Below are 10,439 nucleotides of genomic sequence, written 5' to 3' on the forward strand. Positions count from 1 at the left end.
TTCAGCCCAACCTCAGTGTTGATCATACTCAGTGTGGAGCAAGCTTTGTGGTCATGGTAGGTCCTCAGGGACAGAGCATAGCTACCCCCCCCCCCCCCCCGCCTTCATGCTGGTAAGGACATTGGGCAGGTGTGTTTTAATAGAGGGTATTAGGGGCACAGACTCTGCCACAGACATACCACAGCACTGCCATCAGTTGCTGCCCACAAGAGTCCCACAAGGTGGATGGCGTCCTGTTGTTTTACAGACAAGAATGGTGTGGAGACAAGTGCCTTGCCCAGGGACTCCCCCAAACAAAGCAGCTGTGTCTATACTCCTAACTCTGTTGTTCCTGTTAACACAGAAGATTCTTCGGAGGAGTAAGCACATATTGGCCAAATCATCAAAACATTTTAAAAAGGTTTTTTTCTTTTTCCCCCTCTTCCAGCAAAAATGACATTGTTTTAACCGATTTCTGGTGGAAAGTAATCCCAACACCAGAAATCTCCATTCAATGCTACTAGAAGTGAGGAGCAGTTCAGGGAAGGCTGACCCGAGGCAAACTTAATCAGCAGATGGTGCTTCCTGAGATTCACCCCAGCAATCAGGCAGTGAGATGTGGGGTGCCCACTGCGAAGCTGGAAAGCCACCAGGCTTCCTATTCCTTCCCTGCACTCACCCTGCGTGCTCTCATGTCACTAGGGATCAGGGGCTGTCTGTGAGCCCTCTAGCTTCATCTCACCCCCTAGGACTCCTCAGGCTTCTGAATTCATCTGATCAGTGGTACCACCATTCTCCTACCAAACTCAAAGCTTCTGGCATCTTCTATTCCATTCAGCCCTTTTAGTACTATAACCTGGGATTAGCTGCTTCCTCCCAACAATTCCATGCTTGTGGTCCATTAATCTCTGAAGGATCGAGATTAGGAACTTAGGTTTTAAAATCAGACTGACTCATATAGACTCTCAGCTTCCCTGAGCCTCTCGATTTCCTCAGCCCTGCAGTGGGAAGGCCTGTAGTACCTGTCTCCCAGGGCAACTCTGACAACTGGAAGAGAGCACCAAACACCCAGCAGGCACCTGCCTTGGTAAATGTGGACTCTGACCACACTACCACCTCCCATCAGAGCATCACCGCCTCCCGACATGTACCTAACAGGATGAAGTCTGGACCCTTAGCTAGGTGCCCAGTTCAGGTGGGGAAAGGCTAGCCCCTGCTATCCTAGGCATTCCTATAGTTGTCTGTAGCCCACATGGTCAGCCTGGTGCCACTGAGCACGTTTCCTTACAGGTAGGGAGGCTGCCACTCTGTGCCCCCTAGCTCCTCACCCTTCCAGATGTGTGCTGATCACACTAGTGATCACCAGGCACCGAACTGTCATTGGCCCCTCACCAGAGTGTCCCAGTTACCCCACCCCTTCAGGCCTCGGGGAGGAAAGATGGGAGTGAAGAAGACTCCATTTCCAGACATTTATTTCATCGTTACCCAGTGGATGAATCCACCAGGATGGCCATCCACCAGGTACTGTTAAATCTAACGGTCACCATGGAGATGAGCCACTGGTCAACCATTAGCAGTCCCTCTACTCTTTACTGGAGTGGCTAGGGCAGGGTGAGGGGGGGAACACACCGGGGACTCCGCTTCCAGCGAGAAAGAAGGATTTCCCGAAAGTTTGGACTCAGTGCACAGCGCTGCGGGTGCCCTCTGCCTCCAGACACGCTGTTGGGAGGATGGTCTCAGCCAGGCCAGAGTGTGCGGCAGGGCGTGGGGTGCAGGTCCTTTTCGTTCAGCTCCCCGAGGGCACGCGCTGCACGAGAGGGAGCCGTGGCCTGGGTTTCTTTCTGCCTTTCGGGCCTCGTCAGCTTTTGTCTCCGAAGCCCGGAGCTCCGGGGCGGCCCTGGCTCCGGCGCCCTCTCCCGGGTGGGGGTCTGCACGCTACCTCCTCGCCAGCTCGGTGCAGGGGGCGCCCGCTTCTCTCCCCGCCCCCGGCCTGGACCCGCCCCCGCGCCTGTGTCACGGCGGGGCCGGGGGCGGGGAGCTGCCGGGCGGGACATCCGGCCACGGTCCCTCGCCGCGCCCGCCAGCCGCCCGCCGCCCGCTCCGGCGCCGCAGCCCGGGAGCCGGCCACCCCCACGCGCGCCGGGTTCTCCCGCTGCCGCACCCCTCCCCGAGCCCTCCCGCCAGCGGCGGGCCCAAGTCCCCGGCTCCCGCCCCCAGCCCGGGCCCGCCTCCCCGGCTGCCCGCCGTCCTGCCGGGCCGGCGCAGGCCCCCACCTCTGGAGCACCATGTTCCCCCGCCCGCTGACCCCCCTGGCGGCCCCAAATGGCGCCGAGCCCCTGGGCCGGGCGCTGAGGCGGGCCCCGCTGGGCAGGGCCCGGGCCGGGGTTGGGGGGCCGCCCCTGCTGCTGCCGTCCATGCTGATGTTCGCGGTGATCGTGGCCTCCAGCGGGCTGCTCCTCATGATCGAGCGGGGCATCCTGGCCGAGATGAAACCCCTTCCCCTGCACCCTCCCAACCGCGAGGGCGCGCCCTGGCGCCAGGCTCTCCCCAGGCCTGGGGGCCTGTCCCTGGAGGCCGGGGACCCGGACTTGCAGGTGAGGCAGGACGTCCGGAACCGGACCCTGCGGGCAGTGTGCGGACAACCAGGCATGCCCCGGGACCCTTGGGACTTGCCCGTAGGACAGCGGCGCACCCTACTGCGCCACATCCTCGTGAGTGACCGCTACCGCTTTCTCTACTGCTACGTCCCCAAGGTGGCCTGCTCCAACTGGAAGCGGGTGCTGAAGGTGCTGGCGGGCGTCCTGGACAACGTGGACGTCCGCCTCAAGATGGACCACCGCAATGACCTGGTATTCCTGGCCGACCTGCGGCCCGAGGAGATCCGCTACCGCTTACAGCACTACTTCAAGTTCCTGTTTGTGCGGGACCCGCTGGAACGCCTCCTGTCTGCCTACCGCAACAAGTTTGGCGAAATCCGAGAGTACCAGCAGCGCTATGGGGCGGAGATCGTGAGGCGGTACAGGGCTGGTGCCGGGCCCAGCCCTGCAGGGGACGATGTCACCTTCCCCGAATTCCTGAGATACCTGGTAGATGAGGACCCTGAGCGTATGAATGAGCACTGGATGCCTGTGTACCACCTGTGCCAGCCGTGCGCTGTGCGCTATGACTTCATAGGCTCCTATGAGAGGCTGGAGGCTGATGCCAACCAGGTACTGGAGTGGGTGCGGGCACCGCCCCATGTCCGGTTCCCAGCCCGCCAGGCCTGGTACCGGCCCGCCAGCCCCGAGGGCCTGCACTACCACCTGTGCAGCGCCCCGCGGGCCCTCTTGCAGGATGTGCTACCCAAGTATATCCTAGACTTCTCCCTCTTTGCCTACCCACTGCCTAACGTCACCAGGGAGGCCTGTCACCAGTGACCGTGGATAGGGGCCAGCAGCTGTCGGCGAGGGGTGTTGACAATGCCAGCTGCCTGCCATTTAGAGAAACCCTGGCTCTGGGGACCTGGGGCTTCTCCAGATGCCTGGGTGGCTGTGACTGCCCTTGGAAGTTCCTTGTCCCGGGTGGATACCCACAGCGGCTCAGAGTGCAGGGTCAGTTGGACAGGAGGCCTGGGGTTCCCCGCTGGGAGGATTTCTTAGGGGCCGAGTGACCTTTCCTGCCCTGGCCCAGGCTAGACATCAGTTTGCCACCAAAGCAGCGCATCTGTTCTGAAGATTGGCTCCAGGCTCCTGGCTGCAGGGACTGTGCCGTCCACTTCATCTACCTTAACCTGTGGCCAAATCTAGAGGTGACACCAGTCAGGGCGGGGATGGGGGTGGTACTGGGCTCTGATGGCCATTCATCCACTCCCTGTGCCTCAGGGCTGCAGGCAGCATTCGTGCCTTATAAATTACTTCTGTGCCTTTCTGCTTCAGACTCAGAATTTCCTGCACTTTCCAGATTCTTTCCGTTTCTCCAAGGAGAAGAAAACTGAGTGAGGGCCCTTGCCTGGTAGATCCAGGACCTGCCCCTGCACACATCCAAAGATCCCCTGTGCCCAGCCTTTCTTGGCGGGGGGCTCTAGGCACCCTCTCCCTTCCCCCAGGGTTGTGACTGTGGCTGGTGTATCTGGCTGTCTCTTTTCTGACTCATTTATTTAAAATTTGTACTTTTTGATAGAATGCTTGTGAAGGCTTTGTTTTCCACATTGCTGAATTTGTAATAAACGTGGTTTTGTATACAAAGCCAGCATCTGTAATTGTCCTTTGGAGCTCCTGTGTGTGCAGTCTCTCCATGATGCCTGTCCCCCCAGGTCAGGAGAGGGAGCTTGAGGGTAGAGAAAGTGAGACCAAGTTTAAGTTGCTTGGGGCAGTCCAGGGGGCCATTTCCATATCAGGGAGCCTCTGGGGGCTTCCCATAGGCCATATCCAATCACAAATGCAGCTTCTGGGATGCCACCCAAGGACAAGCCCCATTAGAAATGACCCCATGTCTGGAGCACACCTAAAGGGATTATTCCCTGAAGAAGAGGGTAGGTATGAGACAATGGCTTCTCTTCCTGCTAGGCAGGAATACTTTTTGACTGAGAAGGCCACACCTGCAAAAGGGGATTGTGCTGTGAGCCACAGCAGGTTATTCCTGGCATCGAGAATTACAAAGAAGGCAAGGAGGTTGAGGGAGGAGCAGGGTCTTGCTGACTTAGGCTCAGAGGAAGTTGTCGGCGATGTGGGAGGAATACAGTCTAAGCATTAGAGGATAGGCCTCCATGTGCCTGTTCCCCCAATGCTGTCCAGAGTTCCCAGAACCACCAGGGGATAGAGAAAAGGCAGCTGAGCCCGCCCTGCCCGTGAGAGAGAAGCAAGGCCAGAGCTAGCCAACCCTTGTTAGCCCTATGTCCTGTACTTCCAGTGGGAACTGCTGTACTTAGGGACCTGAGGTAGTGGTGAGAAGCGCCAGAGGGAGTGAGGGAGGAAGGTGGGAAGTGCCCCTTTGCAGATACCTTGCTATTGGCCTGACTTTAGAGGAGAAATCAGGGGAGAGCAATTCTGTGGGCACTCACGGTTCTCCACCACAACTCCTCAGGAGACCTTTACTTGATTCTCTGTGTGGATCAGAGGCCCCTCTTTGGGGCCCCATTGGCTCTGGGGGGCCCCCCTTGGCTCTTTTTTTTTTTTTTTTTAAGATTTTATTTATTTGTCAGAGGGAGAGAGAGAGCGCACACAAGCAGGGGGACTGCCAGTGAGAGGGAGAAGCAGGCTCCCCGCTGAGCAAAGAGCCCGATGCTGGCCTCCATCCCAGAACCCTGGGATCATGACATGAGCTGAAGGCAGTTGCTTAACAGACTGAGCCACCCAGGCATCCCAGGGGCTCACCTCTGATAGCATTTAGCTGCTCCATTGTCACTGCCCTGTGACTTCTCCATCTCCCCCACTGAGAATGCAATTGTGTGAATTTGAGACCATGTCTGTCTCGTTCCTTTGACATTCCCAGGTCCTAGCCCAGGGGACTGGCATGCAGTAGGCATGCAGATGGCCGGGCAGAACGAAGGTCTACTTCTTGCTGCGGGACAGAGAACACTGTCCTTGGAGTCATCCAAACGGATCTCTCCCCCAGCTGCCTGACCACCTTTATGAGCCTCCCCGACATCCACTGGATCACCAGAATCATAGCAGAGTCCTGGGAGGATGAATGAAGACCGAATGAGTAAAAGGACCTCTCCTAGCACCTGGCTGAATGCTAGTTGAATACCTGATCCCTCAGAGGCCTGTGGGGACAGGCTAGAAGCCAGGACACTGTGTCCCTCCAGCGCTGGAGACTGGAGCTGCCTCTGGGCAGAGCTCCTTCAACCTGTGGGTTCATTTCCCCTGCCAACCGGTCAGGCCTGGTCAGTCCCTCCCTGAGCTTCCACGGCCCTCAGGAGCCCCCCTCTTTTATCCTCCTCCCCAGCTGCTTCCCCCCCTGGGCTTGGAACAGCTGCTCCAGACCTACAGCTGCCACTCAGTCACCCACCCCTACTAGGGCCTGCAGCGTGGGGACCCAGAAAATGCCCACCCCCCGCCCTGCATGCCTCATTTAAATCTCTCCATAGACCCAGAGCATCCTGTTGTTATACGGACACAGAAACTGGCACAGAGAGTAAGTATCTTGCCCAAAGTCCAACCCAGGGCTGTGTGCCTCCCAGGAGGTGGAGATCAGGGGTGGTGGGCTGGGAAGAAAAGAATAGGAAGGGGAAGGAAGATGAAGGGTGGAGTGGGTTGTATCGGGGGGCACTGACACACATTCTCCTGGGTCCTTTCAGATTTTTTTTTTTTTTTTTTTTTTGGACACAGAGATCACAAGTAGGCAGAGAGGCAGGCAGAGAGAGAGGAAGGGAAGCAGGCTCCCTGCTGCGGGGCTCGATCCCAGGACCCTGGGATCATGACCTGAGCCGAAGGCAGAAGCTTTAACCCATGGAGCCACCCAGGCGCCCCTCTCCTCAGTTCTTTCATTCCTTCGTTTACGGAGATTCCAGTTCAATCCCGCTGACACTTACCAGTCCCTGCCCCGGGAAGAGTAGGGGTCCAATGAAGTCCTTGATGTGGTTAGCTTATTGGTTCCTCTCCTCCCGGGCAGAAAAGAGAGCCAGGCCACAGAGCACTCTGACAGCCAGAACCAGACACCTATGGTTCGGGCAGGAGAGCTGAAGGTGAGAGGGAGAGACTGTGCTGAGACAAATCGTCACCTACCACCATTTTTCCCTAGAGTCAGCCCTGGGGAACTTAATTTGTCATCTACCCTTCTTTTCAGGAAAAAGGACCTCTTAAAAGGAGGTGTCAGAGAGCTGTGTGTGGCCCCAGTAGGGCCTGCCTTGTACTGGGCCCCCAGGTCAGACCTAGAGGTATGTGGCCAGCTCGGAGCCACCAGGGCTAAGGCCAAGGCATCCACAGAACTGGACACCTGGACTGTGTCTTCTTGGAATTCCCCCTTTGCGTTAGGTTGGCCCTCGTCCCCACACAGAGCTACAGCCATCAGCTGGCGCCTCTGAGGACAAGGGTCCCCTTTCAAACTGGCTCCAACCTGTACAGCCTAGTTCCCCAGGGTACGGTGGAGGGGGCTGGCAGTTTAACTTCTCTCCCTGGCTGAGGGCCATGAGCAAAGGAAAGGAGAGGAGCCCAAAGGGGCTGGCCATCGGGCTCTGGGCCCTGACTCTACTCCCAGGCTCCAGTTCTGGTCCATTTTTCATCCTGTCTGATGCTGCTGCCCAGAAACCACCTCACCTTAATTTCTGAGGCCCTTTTCTCTCCTCTCCCTCCCACTCCCCCCACCCCGCACCCCCCACTGTCACCCCTGGTCCCTCCCTCCAGGAGCCTCTCACAACGCAGACCCTCTACGGCAAGCAACAAGGTCCCCACAGAGCAGCTAACCACCACCCTCCCCACCCCACGCCCCTGCCCCCAGGTGAGCACAGAACCCTCACCTTTTCCATGGGTCCCAGGATGGTCAGACCTGCAGACCCCTTCCCAGGGTGGAGCCAGTGTTTGTTTGTTTGTTTGTTTTTATTCCTTGAACCAGTCCCTGCCTGCTTTCAGGCAACAGGGGGAGTTCTTCTCTCTCTTCCTGAAGGAAAATCCAAGTAATTAACAAAGCTACTCTGAATCGAGAGCATGTTCCCAGGGCACTGCCAAGTCCTTTGCCTTGTCACTTTCTTCATTCTTACAACCCAGCAAGGTAAGTTGAATTATTCCCATTTTATAGATAAAGAAACTCCCGCTAAGAGATAGCGGTGTTGGGATTCAAACCAGCTCCAGGTAGTGCTTGCCCCTCCCAAAGTGGGCCAACTGGCATCTGTCCTAAGTTCTCCAGCTCATTGCATCTGCTGATAAGCATCGTGTTCGTTTTCTCAGATGTTTGCACCCTTCCCCAGCCTTCTTTCCCGACACTCCACACGTGATTCGGTCCACAGGACCCTCCAGCTATTATAAAATTCTCCGAATTTGCCCACCCTGAGAATCAGCTTTCGAGCTCAGGTCCCGTGAGCAGCAGGTGTCAAGACAGAATTAGACATGCAGGAGATGGATAGGAGCAAACAGCTGTGCAGGATAAAGTGGGAGGAGCAGGAGTAGGGAGGAAGAGCCTGGCACCTGTGAACGGAGAGAGGGAAGGAAGATTGGGTGGGAAGAGTCTCAGATTACCGTGAGGCTCTAAGAAAGGCCCAGCAAGGCCAGTGGGGACTCCTGGAAGGTGCGGAAGGGAAAGGTGCAGCAGCAGGCGGCTTTGCACTTCTCACAGCAGGTTCTCCAGGGGAGATGTGAGCAGGCCACCTCCATGGCTGCCACACACCCCCCAACATGGCTGCCCTGACCCGTAGGGATTGCTCCCCTTGCATTCTGTGATGACCTTGGCAAGAACCAGAAAATCGAAGCTGGCTGAGCAAGAGCCTGTCAGTCAATTCAGTCAGTGGCTGGGGGATCCTGAGCTGAAACTCTGGCCCGTGGCTCTCTTCTGGCTTTGTTGCAGGACCACTGTCCCCCTGCCTTTCATGGGGGCTTTGGAAGACATGTACCACCAGCATGCCCAAATGCCCATGCCCTCATTTTCAGGTGGTTTTCTCTGTAGTTTACCCAGCTTGCTGCGGGTTCTCTCTGTTGTTGGTCCATGTGTGGTTGTCATTCATGGGGTGGATACTGACACTCACCTTCACCTAGGTTCCATCTTGCATAGGCTCACATCCCTTCGGCTGAGAATAGACTTGCCCACAGGGAGCGTCTGGATGTTGGCGCCCGTGCCTCCCAGCAGATGTAGTCTAGGCTTCCTCCCAGTGTGATCATGCAACTGGCTTTAAACGCAAGGGGCAGCCTGAGAGGGAGGTGAGGTTGCCCTCGAGGGAGCTTCTGGGGACCCACATGCCCAGGAATACCACGTCTTCCATAGCATTCTCATCCTGAGCTCTTCGGCTTGTTACTGCCTGGTTCTGGACCCCACCACATGGAGACAAAGAGAATCACAGCTTCCATCCTGACCCCAGGGATAACAGAGTTCCAAGAGTCCCAACACTGTGGCCAAAAGGGCCATCAGGGTAGAGGGGTCCATGGGAGCTAGAGATCAGGCTGGACCCTGAAACAAGTGTCTACAAAGGGCCCCAGACTGCCTGGAGGAAGGACTTGACACAGGCTCAAGAATGGTGGATTTGGCTGGGCAGGGGTGGGGGAGATGGGGCAAGGCTTTCTGGTTGAGTAGCTAAGTCAAATGGGGGTCAGCTGACCCCTGGCAATTCTGGCATGCCTCTCCTCCACCCCACAATGAGAAGCTGTAATGAGCGTCTTCCACAGAAGCTGCTAGATGCAGTGGCAGGCCAGTCCCCTGTGAGAGGGGTCTCCTGCTGCCTGGGTACGAGTGTCCAGTAATAAAAAGAGCAATGTTCTGACAGATGAAAGATAGAGCTGGTCTAACTAAAGTAGGAGAGCCAGGAGGGAAGAGCCATCCCCTGGGCAACTTTTAGGGAGGAGTCTTTGATTCTTGTCCCTGTGATTTCCCTCAGCCCAAGCCTCCATGGAGAACAAATATGAATAGAGGGGGGACTGGGGAAGGGATGGGCACAGAGGAGGAACACATGGAAGGGGACTCATAGACACCTGGCGCTCCTGAAGGCTTTTTTCAGCTACTGGCCAGTTAGGCCCTCCCTCCTCTGAAGTCCCCAGTGTACACTTCTAGGAAAGTTTTCAAACCATGGTGTTGTCTGTCCCTGCCCTGTAGACTGGGGGTTTCCCAAAGGCAAAGGCCAGACCTTGTTTTGCTTTGTATTTGGTACATAATAGGTGGTCAATAAGGGTCGAATAAGTGAAAAGTCTGATGATTGGATGGATGATTACATGGGTGTATGTGTGAATGAGTGTGTGTTTTTGTGTGCACCTGTGTGAATGGAAGGATGGATGGCTAGATACAGAAGTAGTTGATGGATGGATGGAGGGATAGGTGTGCATGAGTATGCATGTGTAGGTGTGTGAATGGGAGGATATACGGAGGTACATAGTTCGATAGATGGATGGATGAATGGGCTGACATGTGGATGGGTGGATTGGTGGATGAGTGAGTACATGGATGGATGGATAGGAGTGTGTGTGCATGTGTGAATGGAAGGGTGGATAACTAGGTGAATAAGCGGATGGATGGATAGGTGGGTGGATGGATGGATGGATGAGAGAGTACATGGGTGGTAGATGGGTAAATGGCAGCAAGGACAATAAAGGAAATGGAACTTTTGCAGGAAAAGGAATCAGGAATCACAATGGGCATCTGGCAGCTAGCATATTGCTTCTCAGAAGGAGAAGACTGGAAGGAAGGGGAGATGTTCCACCAAGGAAGGAATAGCAGAGGTTTGGGACGTGGAGGAAGTGGCGCAGGCAGAGCAGGAGAGAAGGGGTGTCACCTGGACTGGTGGTGAGGTAGCCAGGTAAGAGAGAGGTCCTGAAAAGTGGAACCAAGGGAGGAGTGAGGAGGCGAGA

General features: G+C 56.3%; 1 protein-coding gene across 1 annotated transcript; it reads left to right on the top strand.

Moving 5' to 3' along the window:
- The first annotated feature begins 2,017 nt into the window (after positions 1 to 2,017).
- CHST14 (carbohydrate sulfotransferase 14) lies at positions 2,018 to 4,202 on the top strand. The gene has a single exon (XM_059181165.1). It carries the CDS (start codon positions 2,265 to 2,267, stop codon positions 3,393 to 3,395), a length of 1,131 nt encoding a protein of 376 aa, XP_059037148.1. The 5' UTR covers positions 2,018 to 2,264; the 3' UTR covers positions 3,396 to 4,202.
- Positions 4,203 to 10,439: the final 6,237 nt, after the last annotated feature.

The sequence above is a fragment of the Mustela lutreola genome, chromosome 7, assembly GCF_030435805.1.
Source record: "Mustela lutreola isolate mMusLut2 chromosome 7, mMusLut2.pri, whole genome shotgun sequence".
NCBI lineage: Eukaryota > Metazoa > Chordata > Mammalia > Carnivora > Mustelidae > Mustela > Mustela lutreola.

What these genes read in the sequence shown, in the direction of transcription:
- CHST14 (XM_059181165.1), top strand. Translation starts at nt 2,265, where the DNA reads ATGTTCCCCCGCCCGCTGACCCCCCTGGCGGCCCCAAATGGCGCCGAG.